The sequence below is a fragment of the Lissotriton vulgaris genome, unplaced genomic scaffold, assembly GCF_964263255.1.
Source record: "Lissotriton vulgaris unplaced genomic scaffold, aLisVul1.2 SCAFFOLD_1295, whole genome shotgun sequence".
Classification (NCBI taxonomy): Eukaryota; Metazoa; Chordata; class Amphibia; order Caudata; family Salamandridae; genus Lissotriton; species Lissotriton vulgaris.
Genome location: NW_028251330.1, coordinates 387,383 through 406,157, shown reverse-complemented (window position 1 = coordinate 406,157; position 18,775 = coordinate 387,383). Strand labels below are relative to the sequence as shown.

The 18,775-nt window shown below is 45.7% G+C and overlaps 1 protein-coding gene across 2 annotated transcripts in view; it reads left to right on the top strand.

Moving 5' to 3' along the window:
* LOC147662947 (cytochrome P450 2D15-like) overlaps positions 1–18,775 on the top strand; it is a 332,964-nt gene that overhangs the window by 66,227 nt on the left and 247,962 nt on the right. For both annotated transcript variants that reach the window (XM_086950772.1, XM_086950771.1), the window contains one exon: positions 13,520–13,691. In XM_086950772.1, the coding sequence (XP_086806898.1) occupies positions 13,520–13,691 (172 nt within the window). Of the gene's footprint in view, positions 1–13,519; positions 13,692–18,775 lie in introns of those variants that run through there.

Sequence of the window (18,775 nt, the reverse complement as noted above, 5' to 3'; positions counted from 1 at the left end):
ACTGCCATAGGTGTTCCTGGGCCTCTGAGTGGGCGTGAACTGTCCTTTCGAGGTCATCCACCCTCCCTCCGAGCTCCATGACGTGCCTCCGAAGCTCATTGACGCAGGCCTGAACCTCTAATCTTAGAGAGTCAATTTCAGATTTGAGCCCACTCATGAAGTTGGCAATGAAGGACTGGGTGACGGGGTTGGATGACCCTCCCGCTGAAGAAGACATATCCACTGCAGGAGCATGTCCCGACTTGTTCCACAGAGCTGTGACCGGTTTATCTTTAGGAGGTGCAGAGGAGTCTTTCCCAGTCGGTGAGCGAGTCATGACCCCTCAAAGTCCCTTGCAACGGGTTGGGGGTCCAAGCGGGGATGCGCAGCATGAGGTCGGGGGCATCTGGCCTGGTTGATAAGGGGGGTATACTCAGCAGAGGCAAGAGGCTGGCGAGGTGATGTGCGGGTGGTCAACGGGTGGTTTCATGAGGTCACCAGGTGTTCAACCAGCCGTCTGGAGGTTACCAGTGCCTGGGTCAGGGCTGGACTGCTAAATCAATAAGGCCCAAGCCAGGCAATGGGGCGATATCACCACTCCTCCACAAGGGCACCCAGAGATGAGCCACCCGCACATCCTGGGGAGCAAGCTCAGGGATCAAAGCAGTGCTCGGCTGTAGCTCTCCCCTCTGGGGTTGCTTTGGGTGGTCAGTCAGAAATTGCAGGTACACTTGTATTGCTTAGTGGTGGGTTGACCAACTTCCCCGGCCAGTCAGCAGCACCACGTGTACAGCCACTGGCATACTCCAGTGGGGAAGTGATGAGTGCAGTGCGCCCACTTGTTCTCCGAGCGGTCACCTGCAAGTGTCTGGGCCCCTGAGGCATCTCTCTTAGTCCCGGAGGAGAGAAGAAGCCCCCCAGTGCAGCTTTTGGACAATCGACTAGAGCCCAGGATATACAGATTTCTAACAATAAGTCAAAAGAGAATCCCTGGAAAAGGACATTCACTCACTCACACTAGACTTTCTGAGCCTCATTCATAATCACTGGTCACAAACTAATTTATACCGTTCACAGACTTTTTATTAAAAAAGAATTTTCACATATAGATAAAACAAAATTCATTACATAATAAATTTTGGAACTCATAAGAGAGACAACTTATTAATACAATAAAAACAACATTACAAATAATTCATCAGTGTATACAAATATCAACAGAGAAGGAAACACACATTATTAATTGTTAACACGTCCTATCTAAGTTCATCACAACTTAATTTAAAGTCAAGCACATAACATTTCTAGTTGGAAACAAAACCCCAAAAAGAGAAAACATCTATGAATGATGCTGATTTTCAAGATTCGAAAGCCCTTGTAATGTATTTTGAAAAAAATCTCCACTTCACAAATAGACCTGATTACAGAGATTTCCTGGGCTTGAATTCTAAGGAACAAAAAAGCGTTGACGCGTTTCGGTGTCACTGCCTTTAGATAATGGCACACCTTCCTCAGGACAATTTTGAAGTAGTTGGGGTTAACCTCATGTGTCCTTTCTTTAAAAATAAGGTTCTGTTTCTTATAGATGGCATCAGGACCTCACGCTACCCAGAGTCTTTAAATTCGACCGTTGATGTGTCAGCGGTCGTTTTAGTAAGATCCCTTGCTCTTATATCTTCTCGGGTTCATATGGATGCCCTGTCAAATAGGTGAACAATCCTTTCGATATAGGCATTGCACCTGTTATAAAGATGGGACCCCTACTGATTTAGGGGGTTGCCTTTTAAAAGTTTGAAGAACAGTCCTCTGGATATGGAAGTTCTGTGGATGGAGCCCCTACTGGCGTAGGGGGAAGCCTCCTCCCCGTGGTGTTCTTTCTTTCATGCGTTCCCCATATACCTCTGGATAATGGTAGATGGCTTAGACGTGGATATGTCAGTTCTTTGGGTTCGTTAGTTATCAACCGACCACGGGTGCGTCTACTTCTCGTTTCTGCTTCTGAACGGTATAAATTAGTTTGTGACCAGTGATTATGAATGAGGCTCAGAAAGTCTAGTGTGAGTGAGTGAATGTCCTTTTCCAGGGATTCTCTTTTGACTTATTGTCTGTAGTACCCTGTTCCCTCGAACGTGTGGGGTCATCTCTCTTTTTGTGGACTATACAGATTTCTTCCAGAGTCTGACGTGGCCCAGGGTGGCCGGCGGCCTCCCCGGCCGAGGCTAGATCTGGCAGCCTAGTCGTGAGTGAGGCCTCCCCGCCGGGGCTTTATCAGTGCAGCGCAAGTAACCCACTGCACGCACTCACCGGTAGGTTCCAACGTAGAATCTGCAGCGCGGTGGGGAAATGATCCAGGGCGTCAGGCCCCGCAATCCGCCATCATACCAATATTCACATGTGTATTATTGATGTTAACATACAAAAAAAAAGAGAGAGAAGAGAGACAGTACACTTTGTCATTAAAAAATACACATTCTACAGTTCTAGCCACCTACACGAATTGTGTGACAAATGCGTTGACGCATTCGTCACACAATTCGTGGTAGTTGGCTGGAACTGTAGATACCGAACAAGTGTACTATCTTTCTCTTTTCTCTCTTTTTTTGTTTGTGTTAACATCAATAAAACACTTGTGGTTATTGTTATTATGATGAGGTGATAATGTTTTAATGTATATGAAATATTCTTGTAATTCCTTGTATTTTTTAACTTTTTTATGTCAGTAGGAAAAAATGTCCTTTATGTTTTTGGAAAAAAACTCTTTCACACAATAAATTCTGTACATTTTCTACTATTTACCTATTTCTGATTTACTGTTTGGGCCTATAGTATTATCCCACAAAAGTGTGACTGGTGATGTCATTTGTGTATTGGGTATTGGGTGAATGAATACGAGTGGTGCTAATCTTGTAGCAACCAAATGATGATTTGCTTTTTACTTATTACGAATTTGTACATTTTAAAATATATTTTTTTGAAGGCTTGATGCACACCCGGGACACCCACATCTTTATTTTTTGTGCTATGGTGGGAGCCCCCGGGCCTCGCGACCCTGCCGGCTCACTGCTAGCATCCCCATGTGCTGCGAAGGTGGTGCCATTGTTTGCATTAAAAAAAAGCACTGGGGTGCCTACTCTAGGGACCCCACAGCAATATTTTTTTGATATGGATCGCAGACGGAGCCGGGGGCTCTGATAGCCACACTGGTTCCCTGCATGTGGCCCAATGGGATGCACAGGAGCCCAAAACGTTTCCTTTATTTATTTATAAAAAAGTAAGGTGCACCAGTGCCCATCCAGGGCACCCCACAACATTACTCACATTGGGGACTGAGGGGGGAGCCCCATGGCTTCCGCAGCCCTGCGGGCCCCCCTGCCATCCCGGGTGCAGCAGGAGCTGGCATTGCTCACACTCTGCGGAAACAGCTTTCTTTTAATTCAGATGGAGGGGAGTAATCAGTAAGTTTTCCTGCCAGAGCACAGGTAGGGAGAAATGTATGTGCTCCCACCCAGTGGGAACAGCTTTCTGCTCTCCCTGGGGGGAGCACATAACAGTAACCTGCCAGCGCTCTGGCAAGAAGGGAAACCAATGTGTGCCAGGGGATGGGGTCTATGGAACATCACAACTAAGGCTGTAAAATTACCATAGGGGAGTGGGGCTGCATGCCTCTCTCCCCTTTATTTATTTATCTGCCTCAGTACATGGTATCCTTGAGCCGTCAAGCAGGCTCGTGGAGGGGGTTGCGTGCCCCTTCCCCTTTAAATAAAGTGTCAACCCCTTGGGTGAGGTCCTCGAGGACTCAAGTAGGCTTGGGGAGGGGGGCCGCATGCTACACTCCCCTATAAAAATGAATGTGTCACTCCCACCAGACCATGGTCCACCCTGGGGTTTTTTGAAAGCCCAGAAGTCCAAACAAATTGGTGATTTTTTTTTTAATCCTGTTTGGTCCCAAGAGGTTTTTAGTCACAGAGGTCCAATAGTTTATGGGCCCCTGCTTGACAGATGACCGCTAAAACTTTCCACAAAGGAGAGGAGGTCAACAAGACTTTGGAAAAAAAGTTTTGTGAAGATTCGTCAAACTGCGCTAAAGTTATAAGGAAATTAGATAATGCTTTTCCTATGAAAACGGATGTATGATGCTACATCGCAACGTGGAACAACGCATGCTATTACCACGCAGTTTTTACAATGTAAAAGCAGTCACCTCGCATGTATTTACATCGAATGCTGTTGCTACGCGATTGTAGTATCCCAGATGTGTTTTGCCATTACAACGCAGTCGAGAACTTCGCCTCCTGTTAAAGTGTCTGAGAAGAAATAACAAGTGCTATGAAACATTAAAACGAGGCCCTAGTCTTGCAACGTGTCAGGGAGTGTAAATGTTATTGAAAAGACATCCTACGTACCCGAAAACCCTTAACATTGTAGCTACTTTGTCTGTCCATACACTAAACATTAGTACAACACTCTATATTAATAATGTTCGAGGGTCTTAACTCAAAATTGCTGTCCCATCCACTTGCTGTCTCTAGCGCCGAGTGCTGGAATAACGCCAGTAATGTATTAGCGTCAACGTCATCGCATCGATTGGAATAGAAAAAAGGACATATATTGGCATTGTATGTAATGTACATACTGTAAATTATCATTATTAAAAAAGTATATAATAAAGTTTAAGTCCCTTACCTTGATGGAGCTGTGCCTTCAAACTGCTCTCTCTCGCAATGGGTCCCGGAATAACGTCAGGAATTTATGTGTGTAAATGTCACAGCCTACTGCGATAATGGAAAAAGGACAATCATTATTTATTATAGTATCCTATGCCAAAAATGTGCAATATGTATTTAATAAACACAAGAATACGAAAATGCAACATATAAAGACTTAAAAATGTATTTTGACATTTTCATAAAATGCGTTGTTTTTCACAAATAAAGCAATAATTAAATACATTTCCCCTTGTGTTTTTTGTACTTACAGTACATATTTTATATTCATATTATAAGAAATAATACACAATACTTTATTGCAATAAATCAAGTCCCGCAACTACCTGCTTCCAGTCCCTGTGGCAAAGTTCTTGAAGTACAGACAACATTTTTAAAATATCTTGCACTGCCGTATCTGGATAGAAAGGTGGGCCAATATATGCCACGCTGAGGGTTGTGCGCTCTCCAAGTTATAACTCAGTGAGTTAATCTCTCCCTCCTGACATCTGTTAGCAAGCCATAGGTCAGAATCCGCTCAAGAATAAATCAATCTGTTTTAATTATGGGTAGCATTTAGGTGGGCGATCTTACCACTTCTCGTTTAGAATAAATCAATCTTTTTTAATTTTGGGTAGCATTTAGGTGGGCGATCTTAACACTTCTCGTTTAGTAGTACTAAATGACATTTTGCAGCAAAACGCTGCATGTTTAGAAAACATTATAACTTTTTATTTTTTACATAAAAAGGTGTTTCTCGTTGTGTATGCACTGATGAAAGGGGTTGTCTAACGTACCTAGAGGTCTGGTGGCTGTGAAAGTTACCCTTTTTACTCGGTTTGATGGATAAGGAAAGTAAACAAAAGTAACAGTCAAGTGTTTCTCCGAGGGAGTTAAATGAGAATTGAGACTGATTAGCTAATGACCCAGGTTACAAAACGCAGTCTGTTAACTAAAGGTTAACTACACCCTTCATATCAATCACCCTCGTCTACAGTATTTGAGTAATATATAAGTATCTTACCTAAACGGAGGTCTCCCAGTCTTACCTTAAAGGAGCTCTCCGATCTCCCATTAACAATGTGAAACCGTGGAGGAGCCAAGCTCGACATCAGGATGGCCGCACGGTAGCTCGGCTCCGCCGGCCTCCCTGCCCAAACTCATCTATCCTGCTGCCCATCCTGCCCAAAAACGATAACATTTTATAGATGAAGGTCTGCTGATACTTACCACCCGTCCTGGTGGCTCCGGTGTTCAGTGGGTCCGCAGCAGCGTCCTCCTAGGAAGTGCGGCCTCCGTGGGGTGGAGACCGGGGCCTTGCCTTCAGCGAGTAGCCGGCGAGACGGTGTTGGTGGCAGCCTCAGGTGGAGAATGGAGGCCAGCCGGAAGAGGCTGTTGTGAGAAAAAGCCGGAGGCAACTGAACGCGCCTGGGACTACCATCCGGTGATCCAGAGGTGAGGTGCGGCAAGTTGTGTGTGGGGGACGCCGTGTTGGTGGCTCCCCCCTTTGTTGCCTTGCCCGGCCATTCCGAACTTCATCGCTCGGTGGCGGAGAGTGGCTCCAGCGGAGCAGTGGCGCCGGCGGGTCCCCCTCTTTTGGTGGCCCTCATTTCTGCATCGAGGTTGCTGTTTGGGCGCTTGAGGGGGATCCCGCGGGGGCCCTGCTTGTGAGCCCGCCCCAGGAGTTGGTTCCGAAAAGACGGTTCTGTAATCGTAAAATGGCGGCTGATGCTGTATGCTGTGGAACGCCCTGGGATGTCGATGCTGTACCTCTGTACTGTGCTGGGGCCTGCACTGGGGAGCGCGAACCCACGATTGGCGACGTCCTACGAGCGCTGAAGATTTGGCAAGTGACCTTGGCCCGGGATTCTTGTGTGCAAGACAATATGGTGACCGCCATTGCTCCCGGGCCGTCCCTCAGAGATGCGGATGGGCCCGAGGTGGTTGCTGTTTGTTTCCCGCACTTTGGTGAGGGTAGCGATGTCTTGGTTCGCATGCGGGAAGATTTGCTGGTGATCATTGACACTGGTGTACATGACTGCCGTAAACAGCTTTTGCACTACCGTCGGCGGAGGAGATCCCATGGGTTGCTTCCATTGGCTGTTCAGCGGCTGCTCCACGGCCTTTTCTCTCCGCTTTGTTTTATGCCCGCTACTTCGACATACATCGTGGCGATAGCTAAGAAAGGACTGGGGTGAGCCAGGTTCTTAATCCGGAGGACTGCTGTTCGGTGCACGGAATTATGGACTGCCCCAAATTGAGATAATTTGTCGAATCCTTAATATGTATGGCTACCTGAAAACTTGCCAGTTTCGTTTTGGGCTGCATTAATTGTTTGTATGGGCGGGGGGTGGGGGCCGTGCGCCTTGTTACATGGTATCCTCTCCCCTGGCTTTCCTTTTTCCCTTTTTATCTGTTTTCTTTCCCTTTCCCTATATTATCTCATTCTATATTTCGGGTTCATGTTTAGGGCGACAGGCACGCTGCTGGGAGGGGTAGGCCATAGCCTTCTGCAGGGGTGCAGGGTGGGGCGGGTGGATTGGTGTCTATTAGATAGTTACTTGTTTCTATGGCTCTTTTGTGTCCTTTTTTTGGGTCTCCATGACTGTGCGTGATTCCCGCGGGGTGAGTGCCTGGGGGGTGAGGATTGGGTATTCCTATATAATAAGGTACTTTCAGGTTCTGCTTATCCTGACTTAGCCGCCCCGCCCCTAAGAATGTTTGCTGTCTGGATTGTTGATCGCCTTTATCGCCGTGGGGCGGGTACAGGAACGTGGAGTCCCCTTTTCCTCTTTTTTAGGGCCCATCACTTTCATACGCCCACATGACTGACACAGCAATCACACCGGCTGGTGCTTGACATAGTATCTGCAGTAGCATTTGACTAGCAGAGTGTGTAATGACCAGCAGCAAGTCACGACTCACACACTGCCAGCCAAATGCCAGCCCACACACACCGCCAGCCAAGCACCATCCCACCCACACTGACAGCCAAGTGCCAGTCCACGCACACTGTCAGCTAAGTGCCAGTCCATGCACACAGCCAGCCAAGCGCCAATCCATAAACACCGCCAGCCAAGTGGCAGTCCACGTACACCTCCAGCCAAGCGCCAGTCCACACATACAAAACTAGAACTACAAAAACAATAGCAGTAACTAAAGACATCATTCTATTGCCAAACGTAAAACTGAACAACAACTATATAAAACCATGCAGACCAGGCAGTAACATATTAGACTCACAGTTGCTCCCAAAAACTATTTTGAGTGTGATACAATTGGAAACATGTAGGCACACACAGCCCAGGATTAGGAGGACAATCGGCACAGTGCATTCGACTCTCCTTCCGCAAACCTCTACGCAAGCAAACTCTACATCTCTTACAGGGATTGATTTTTTGTGGCGTGGGAGGAATTAAATCTGGAAAGTGGCTATCTTTCAATTTACCTGGTATCAGCAAGAGAGTAAGGGATCATTTTTATAGGAACACTCTTGGTCCCCCAATCAAGGTAATGCAAACAACAAACGAGTGTGCCTTCTTTCAAGAAGAGAGAGCATGAAGAATCTTACTAGATTCTTTAAAAAGCCCTCACTCACCAACCTAGTTGGTGACATGCTTCATTATCGGGCCCACCAGGAGAGGCCGAGTGCCTCCCTGGTGTGCTTCAACTCCAGAATTACTGTGGAGCAGAATTTTTGGGTGATAACTGAAAGTGTAAGTGTAATGGTTAAAAATATCTGGATTGTGTTCAATGAGAATTGTATTAAATCGCCAATCAGACAGACTAAAAACAGGATGCTAACGGTCCAGTCTTTTTTAGTGCTAGCGGAGCATGGACCCACGTCGAAGACATTGATTTCTTCAAACGCGACCCGTGATCGGCCGCGTCTGCTGTACGGTTTAGAGCCATGATGCACACACACACGCCCACGGCCTCCTCGTGACCACGTCCGATGGGTCTGCTCACTCACTCAGTTAGAAGACCGTCAGGGAACCGTACCTATCATCGACGGGGTCTGGTGTACGAGGGAACACACAGGTACCAAGTGGGTGCCTGGGGACGTTGGCGTGAGTCTTTTCAGCGCCCAAATGAGATAAGTAACTTGGTTGCAACGTGGGTTCAGTACTCCCTCCCGTGTCCTTTCTCTACCCATAGGGTGTGCCTTTTACTCCACCACCCCCTCCAGAGAGACATGATGTGAGAAATTATCACTCTTTACGTGAGACATTTTGTATATATTGTTTTAATTTTGCATGTGCTTTTCGGGACACTTGCCAAGCCGTCGAGGCTCACTTGCTAAAATCTCGATTAGCTCTTCCCACTATATGATAGATACCGCTAAATGCCCTAGTAGGCATGCAGGTGAAATAGTACTATTTTGGAGGTACCCTGTAAATTTGAGCTGGCTAAACTGATAACCAAGAATCTAAATGCATGTTACCATTCACCTCAGGAAACTAGAGCACCCTGTGTCTAAGTGCACTATATAGAGCACCAGAGCATGGCAATTCAGTGACAAACAAACGCGCAACATAGTGAATAATTGTATTTCTTTTCTGTATGTGTTTGTTATTGTCCTTTACCCATTCACAGGTGCAATCTGGTTTCTCTAAATAGAGCAACCACCTACAATGTTTTGATTGAATTTGTTATACACTTTTTCACATTTAACTTCCTCTGGTTAGGGTGGGCCTTAGCGCCCCTATACCGCCGAGGTACAGATCTTTGGTCCTGAAGAATACCCGGTAAATAATACCATCTGGGCACAAACATGTCGACCCCACACAATGGGATACAGCTGAACAATCGATCCAGCTCTTCCATCCCACACCCTGGTTTTAGTGTGTCTGATTGGCCATTTAATAAAATTCTCCTTTTGGACACAATCTAGACATTTCTAACCATTACACTTACACTTTCACTTATCACCAAAGAATCCTGCTCTGCAGTAATTCTGACGTTGAAGCACACCGGAGAGGCACTCGGCCTCTCCTGGTGGGGCCTGATGATGAAGCATGTCACCAACTAGGTTGGTGAGTGAGGGCTTTTTAAAGAATCTAGTAAGATTCTTCATGCTCGCTCTTCTTGAAAAAAAGCACACTCTTTTATTGTTTACATTATCTTTCAATTTAGCCACATCCTCCACCACTCCAACTCTAGGAACACTTGCCTGTTCCACAACAACAAGGCTGCCTATCACAGACTCTTGAAATTGAACAAAATTTTTTAAACAATTGCACAGCAGTGTAGAAGTTATCAAGGTACAAATGATGGCCTCTCTTAAACAGTCCTCTAGCAAGATCCCACACAATTTTCTCTGAAATTCCAAAAGTGGATGGACAACCAGGGGGGGTCGATAGTGGAATCCCTATCGGTGCATACACGGAAATGATAGATATATCCTGTCCTACTTTTAGACAACATATACATTTTAATTCCATTACGTGCCCTCTTCCTAGGAATGTACTGCCTAAAAAACAAACGGTCATTTAACAGGACCAAATACTCATCAACAGCTATTTCTTTCCCTGGAGTATAGATCTCTGAAAATTGATCTAATAAATGATCAAGACAGGCCGAATCTTAAAAAGACAGTCACAGTCAGGGTGATCTTGTGCCAACGCCAAAGCATTAGCAACAAAATGCAACATCCGAAGCGAAAGTAAATACCCATCACAACTCATAATTGGAGGGAATATGGCCGTTGCCATCAAAGGCCTGGTAGACCAATATGAAGCCATGGACAGTTTCCTTATCAAGCCCATCAAAAAAGTCAAACTGAAAAACTTCTTCATCTCATCCAGATATGTGGGCGTTTAGCGGGTAGCTCTAGAGAGGGTCTACGTTTTGCACTGTTGTCCCTAAAAAACTGTTCAGCATACAAATTAGTCTGCTTAAAAAACTCAGCCAAAAATACATTATCCATGAACAACTTAAAAAACTATATAGGCAAAAAAATCACAATGCACTCTACACCCTGCATCACCACTAAAGGTAGGCAACACCGGCTGCACCATGTTTGGATCAACCCAGAGTCCACCTCTTATAGTAGCAAGCCTTGCAGCCTCAGGCTGCAATCCCGATGTCTCTTGCTGCACCATCGACACAACAGTGTCCTCCTCTAAAATAGGCACTTCGTCCTAACTGAGAGTAGCTTCATCTGCACTGAGAGTAGCTTCATCAACAGATGATTCCTCGTGGACCGAAAACTCACTGCCAGAATCTTGCACTTCCTCCTCTCCCTCAGATGCACTGTCAGTCTCATAATCCTGCTCAGAGGAAGATTCGAAAAGCATACCAAACACCCGCTGAGCATTAGTTCTACGGCTGGCCATAATCCTTACTAATAAAGGTAACTTGTCAAACAAGTCAACAATAACAAACACTTTGTAAAATAAGCAGTAAAAATGTGTCTTTATCACAAAGACCTATATACTCAAAACTATACCACTCACTTGCCAGAAGCAGCTAGACTCACCACCACCTATTCTGCACAGACACAGAAAGAATGAAAAATATCCCACTAAAAAAGAAAAAGAAAAAAGAAAATTACACATAAGACAATGCAAAACACATCGAAAATAATTTAATGCTCAAAACACTAACTAAATATGCTGCCATTGTGACACCACTTACAAAAAAATGGATTCATGCATGACAACAATACTCATTTGAAGTAAACACAACAAAAATGTTTTTCCTACCAAATAAATGCGGAACAACCACTGCCGAAACCGCAAACAAGAATCAAAAGCTTTACACTAGAATAAAAAGGAGAAAAAACATTACAATCACCTATGCAAATAATGCACCAGTCCACACACAATTCGTCAACCAAGCTAATTTGTAGGTGGGCTTAAGAGTATAAAATATTCACCCCGTAAAAGAGGAGCAACCCTTGCCCAAGAGGCCATTCACCAACACCAATATTACAAAAAACCCTTGTGTCTAGTGGCTTCTGCCCCCTTGGGGACAGATGGGCCTAAAGACATACTGCTGATCTGCCACCCAAAGAGGGCAGAAATGGCCACAATCATCCTCCCATAAATGGGAGCAACCCTTTTCCAAGGGGCCGCTCCCCCACATAAAAATAAAAATCCCTGGTGGCCTAGTGGCCATATTAAAAAAAAAACAGGTGATCTGCCCCCAGGGGGGCAGAAACAGACACTTTTTATTGCTCCGAAAGAGGAGCGACCCTTGCCCAAGGGGCCACTCCCCACAAATAAATCCCTGGTGGTCTATGGGCCTGATTTTTATTTAAAAAAAGGTGAGGTCTGCCCCCCCCCCCGAGTGGGCAGACAACCAAAAACATTGCCCCCAAAGAGGAGTGACCATTGCCCAAGGGGCCTCTCCCCATAAATGAATCCCTGGTGGTCTAGTGGGCCACTTACAAAAAGAAAATGGCGAGATCTGCCCCCCCCAGGGGGGTAGACAGCCAAAAATGTTGCCCCCAATGGGGAGCGACCCTTGCCCCAGGGTCCACTCCCCACAAATGAATCCCTGGTGGTCTAGTGGGCCACTTAAAAAAATGGTGTGATCTGCTCCCCCAGGGGGGCAGACAGTCAAAAACATTGCCCCCAAAGGGGAGCAACCCTTGCCCAATCGGCTACTCCCCACAAATAAATCCCTGGTGGTATAGTGGGCCACTAAAAAAAATTGTGAGATCTGCCCCCCTAGGGGGACGCAGACAGCCAAAAATATTGCCCCCAAGGGGGAGTGACCCTTACCCAAGGGTCCACTCCCAACAAATTAATCCTTGGTGGTCTAGTGGGCAACTAAATAAAAAAAATGGTGAGATCTGCCCCCCTCCGTGCACAGACAGCCAAAAACATTGCCTTGAAGGGGGAGCGACCCTTGCCCAAGGGGCCACTCCCTTCAAATTAATACCTGGTGGTCTAGTGGGTCACTAAATAAAATAAATGGTGAGATCTGCCACCCTGGGGGGTGCAGACACCCAAAACATTTTGCCCCCAAAAGGGGAGCAACCCTTGCCTAAGAAGCCGTTCCCCTCAAACAGTTGAGCCGATGTTTAAATAAAACAAAAATCCCTGGTGTCTAGTGGGGATTCCTGCTGCAGGAGCGCACGATCGTGCAGCAGGAATGCTCAAAAGAGCCATCAGGGTAAAGGAAAACCCTTTCCTTTCCCCAGATGCCTCTATGGTTTAAATGCCTCACTCACCGAGGAGAAATTTACCTGTTCTCCTGCAGACCCGCAGGAAGCAAATGGCTTCCAGCACGTTGGGAATCCTCTAATGACGTGGAGCGGGCAGGGGGAGGCAGGGGTAGGGCGTCCCCTGACATCCCCGGTGGGGGCACCTTAAAGGGCGGCCCATGGGGGGAGCGCCAGTGCTTGACCCTTGGGTGGGTGCTTAGACAACCAGGAGCCGTCCGACGCATACACTCACCGCCGTGACGTCGGGCGGCTCCCAGGTTAAAAATCATTTGAGACAAACAATATTATTAACTGTGTGGTGTGGAGGATAGGTGCGTGTGGAGGGTTGCACCTAGGCCATTGTTTATTTCTTACTTTCTGTCTTCCGTCTTCATACCCCCCTCTCTTCCCTCCTTCAATCAGTTTGCTGTTAATTTTTTCTTACTCCCTACGTTTTTCACTGTCTGAGCCTCTTTAATTTCCCTCTTTCAGTTTATGGCTTTCCATTCTTCATTCCATATGTATACATTTACCTCTCTTCCTCCTCCTTCATTTTATTTGATCCTTTTCATTTTGCTACCATTTTGTTTTTATCGGTACCTTCTTAATCTCTTTTTTCTTTGACTCTCCAACGTTACCTGATTAGGTTTTCTAGATCATGTCTTTATTTCTCTCCTTGCAGCTCCGTAAGAAGTATGGAAATGTTTTCAGCCTACAGTTCTGCTGGACAAATGTGGTTGTCTTGAATGAATTTGTAGTGATGAAAGAGGCGCTTGTCAACAAATCGGAAGACATTGCTGACCGACCACCTTTTCCGATTTTTGAGCATCTAGGATTTCAAGAGCACAGTGAAGGTGAGTGTTTACATTCCAAGAACTGTGAAAAAAAGCATCCAATTGGAAAATTCCTATCCGCTGTGTTTTGTCCGTTTGGGGTTGTATCACACTATCTCAAGATCATCCATATCGACTTACAATAACATTGGATTGACCAACCCTGAATTTGTACGGAAAGCATTCAATTACCATTTTTAAACACCCATATATATCTTTGGAAGTAAGAAGCAATAAAATAGTAGCATTTACTTACTGTAAAAGAAGTGGACTGTCAATGTATTTCATGCAATATTTATTTATTGTAAATCGCCTGCTCTATATTGACCCAACACCACTTGTTATATCTCAATATGACCCTCGCTCATGGTGGGAAGGGATGATTGGCCCTACCATTGCCAGTAGTCGCTTTTCACCTTATTAAGAAGGTGGCCTTGAATTTGTGGGATATGCTGTCAGGGACACTGTTTGCACTGCTCCTAACAGTACAAATGTTGTCAGTAGTAAACTGAAAGAGTTATAGCTTCACAGTTACGAGGATGTGTACAATATTGCCTAGTTTCCTCTAACTATTACCAATGCAATTTCCAGTAATTGTAATGATCAAGATAGCAAAAACGTCCAGTTAAATGAGGACCACATATGTTTCCTGCTGTGCATCATTAGAACAACTTCCTAATGACCTTCCATTTTATTTATGTTTTTATATTCTGTGTTTGTTATAACATGGACATGTCAGCTTGTGGCTATTGGGCTACACTTTACCTTTTATCTCGTCTTATGCTCTCACATTCCCACAACACAGTAGTGTTATACATAATGTATCTGTGCTTATTACCAAATGACTGACAGCAACTAAAACAACATGCCCACTAATCAGCAGTGCTGTACACAATGTATCTGTGCATATCACCAGATGAGTGGCAACAAATAAAATCACAGGCTCACAAAACAGAAGTGGTGTACACAATGTATCTGTGCACATTACCAGATAGGTGTCAGCAATTAACAACATATGCCCACTACAGCAGAGCTGTGCACAATGTATCTGTGCAAATCACTAGATAAATGGCAGCAAATAAAAACACATGCCTACTGAACAGCAGTGCTGTACACAATGTATATGTAAATAAGACCAAATGAGTGACAGCAAATAAAACCACATGCCCATTAAATAGAAGTTTTACACAATGTATATGTGCAAATCACCAGTTAAGTGGTAGTAAATAAAACCACATGCTGACTAAACAGCAGTATTGTACTCAATGTATATGTGAATAACACCACATGAGTGACAGTAAATAAAACCATATGCCCATTAAATAGCAGTGCTGTACACAATGTATATGTGACTAACACCAAATAAGTGATAGTAAATAAAACCACATGCCCACTAAGTAGCAGTGCTGAACAAAATACATATGAGAATAACATCAAATGAGTGACAGCAAATAAAACCACATGCCCACTAAACAGCACTGCTGCACACAATGTATATGTGAATAAGACCAAATGAGTGACAGCATATAAAACCACATGCCCATTAAATAGAAGTGCTGTACACAATGTATATGTGAATAAGACCAAATGAGTGACAGCAAATAAAACCACATGGCCGTTAAATAGCAGTGCTGTACACAGTGTATATGTGACTAACACCAAATAAGTGATAGTAAATAAAACCACATGCCCACTAAATAGCAGTGCTATACACAATACATATGAGAATAACATCAAATGAGTGACAGCAAATAAAAACACATGCCCACTAAACTGTAGTGACCCGCTCTTCAGTTGAGGTACAGTATATAAAACAACCTGCTTACTAAACTGCAGTGGTGAAACCAGTTTATCTGTGCGTGTTTCTAGATGAGACAAGGCACATAAAGGAAGAATTCCTGTAAAGTGCAAGGCTGATAATCGGTCATGCACCCAATACCTCTGATTTGTCATAGCAGCACAGGGCTGTTTTCTGCACTGAACCCTGGCTCGGGTATCTTCTCCGACCTCTGACCAGGAGATCAGAAACAGTTCCTCCAAAATAGAGTGGGGCCTTGTTACTAACAAGCATTTGCAGTGCAGTAGGTCTTGCATTTGCAAGAGTTTAAGTATTGACATTGTAAATCACAATGCCTCGGAGTCGAGGAAGCAAGATGGCGGATCGTAGACGCCACTGAGAGGGCGCCCCGATCGAGCCCTGAACTCCGAGAGGCACTGGCGTCTTTTCGCCAATTGAAATATACGAGCTGAGCGCCGTGCAGACATAGAGAAAGTGCTTGACATACCAGGATTATCGGGATTGCCAGATTGATGGCTTTGTTCGCTGCAGCCTCAGGAGATGTGGAGACAGGTCGGGCTGAGCTGAGTTGAGATGCTGCTGCCGCCTGAGTGCGCCGCTCCATCGCCTGAGGCAGAGGCTGCACAGGTGTTCCACACTCGGCGTTCTTTCGCCCCCTTTCGACACCCTTTCGGCACGGAGGCAGCTGGAAGTGTGCAGATTCAACAGTGGAGCCGTAGGAGAGTTTGTCCACGGCCACGGTCACAGCTCCACAGTTCCAGCGAAGTTGTTTGCCCGTTTCCTGTACATCTCCCGTTTATTGGGAGCGTAGTTTTCTTGGAAGAAGCCCCCGAATTGCTGTTGAAGGTAAAAACGAACGAACGAAAACGAGAAGCCCTGGTGAGTTGCTGCGCTTCATTGATACAAGGAGTTGCTGTAGGGAAGAGGGGAGAGAGGGGAGAGAGGCTTAAAGGCTTGCTGTTTGTGGCCATTTCTGGCTGTTTTCTGACTCACGGAAAAACGAAAGAGCAGCGCCGATGACGCGTAAAAACCCAGCGTGAAAGAACCGAGCGGGGAAAGGTGTTCCTTTGGGAGAAAGTGCAGAAGTGTCCGCTTTGGTATTTAAAATGATTAAGCCAAATTCACCTGCAGTAGTTGCGAGGACTCCGTGGTGTTTTGTCAATGCTCTTGAAAGTCCCGGCAATACAGAGACTAATGCTGGTAAGCCTCAACCTACTACCCCGCACCCTCTTTCTCTTTCTACGCCTTCTAAAGATAGCATCTCCTCACCAGTTCTAAAAGATAAAGACAAAAATAAAAACTTAGCAGCCAGAAAAGCTTCAATGAATACTATGGGTCTAGATGTTGAGGGCTGTCTTGTGTCTGCTGCAGAGATAGAACTTAGTAAACTGACGGGGGCCGCTGCCTCTAGCAAGAGCCCGGATGCGGAGGCCGAGGTGGCTTCGGAGAATATGGAAACACCAGGAGGAACAGGGGAACTAGTGGGGGCAAATGGAATATTGGCTGAACAGGAGGAAAAGCAAGAGGAGGAGCCTGAAATATCCCTTGTAAATGCTGCCCCTCCATCTCCATCTCCATCTCAATCTCCACAATCTTATGCACCCATCCACCCTATTCAATCTGATAAAGACACCAATGGAGGGTCAATTAAGGAATTTACTCTGGCGGGGGCAGGGATGGGGACATGGGCAGTGGCTGCTGCTCCAACGGAAATAACAACTGAAAATATCAGCATTTCCTCGCCAGCACCAGCACCAGCACAGCCCCCGGCTTTAGATCAGAGCCTAGGCGGGCTGAGAGCAGATGGAGAGTGTGCTTTGGCGCCAGAAGAAATGTTGGATAACGACTCTAACGATGAGTATGAGTATGAGGAGCTCCTCGAGGAAGAAGGAGGGTTCGAAAAGCGAGAGCATGCCATATTTAAAAAAAAAAAAAAAACATGCATAAGAATACACAATGTAGGGCCGACAACCCCCAGGGCTGGCCGCAGCAGTAAAACTATCAACATAGAATATAATGAGCACACGGCCTTAGAGCCGACAACCCGGGGGTCCGGCGGTGGATGGGAATATCATAGTGCATGATTGCAAGAATGTAAAGATACGATATGACTTAGGTCTAAAAGTTTTCTCTTTGTAAAACAAGTAACAAACCCCAAAATAAAAGAAAACCGCGGCTATCATGTTCAGTTCCACAAAGGCGACAGAATAACTGTCAGGACTGCAGCTGTATCAACACTGATGTTATGACCCCAGAAAACCAATCCCACCGCAGGAAGCCCGACAAGCAATCAGACGGGGTCTATCGTAGCCAGAGTAGGTACACGCTAGTTTATGTAGACCCTAGATCATATCTGTGAGTCAGAAAGACACTCATCCTGCTCAGCTCGTGGAGGCTCACATATGTCTCCCCTGAATTTGTTCCAGGCCCCCCAGATTTGTCCCCATTTTTCAGGGCATCCCCGGTGGACAAACACAGCTTTTTCAGCCACCATCGCTTCGTCCATGTCCTTACACCAGTCTCGCAATGTAGGCAGCACGCTAGATCACCATAGTCTGGCAATGTTCCGTTTTGCCACCAACTTTCCCAGTATGGCCCAATCTTGTTGACGGTGGGTCAAATCCTCCGCATCCCAGATGTTTAACAGACAGTGACGCGGGTTGGGCATTAATGAAATTGTCGTGGATTGAGAAATGGTCCTCATCACCCCTGCCCAGTACGTGGCTACCCGGCTACAGTCCCAAATGGTATGGAAGAATGTCCCTCTGTCCCCACAGCCACGGAGGCAATATTCATGGGGGGGCCTTTCCTATTTTGTAAAGGATCGTTCTGGTGTAGTATGTGCTGTGTAGTATTTTTAACTGAACTAGTTTAAGTCTGGATGGGATCGCTGATTCTCGGGGTGACGAGAGAGCCTCCTGCCATTCCGAGTCATCAAGGTCGCCAATTTCTCCCACCCAAGTCAGGCGCAGTTTGGAGAGCCTGTCAGGTAGGTTGTTGATTAGCTTCCTATATGTGTAGGACGTCGCTTTGTGGGGCATATGGTCTGTTAGTAGCCTATCTTCCAATGGTGTAGACTCTTGTAGTTTTGTACCAACCGGGATGACCGACTGAAGTGAGTGACGGATCTGCATGTATCTATAATACTCAGACTGGGCCATTTCGTGCTTGGTTTGCAAACAAGTGAAGTCTACTATGTTGTTTTTCCTCCAAAGATCTCCCACCACTGAAATGCCTATGGCGTCCCAAGCCCGGAATCCCTTGCTATTTCCCATGAAGCCTAGTTTGTGTGAGTTCCAGAGGGGTG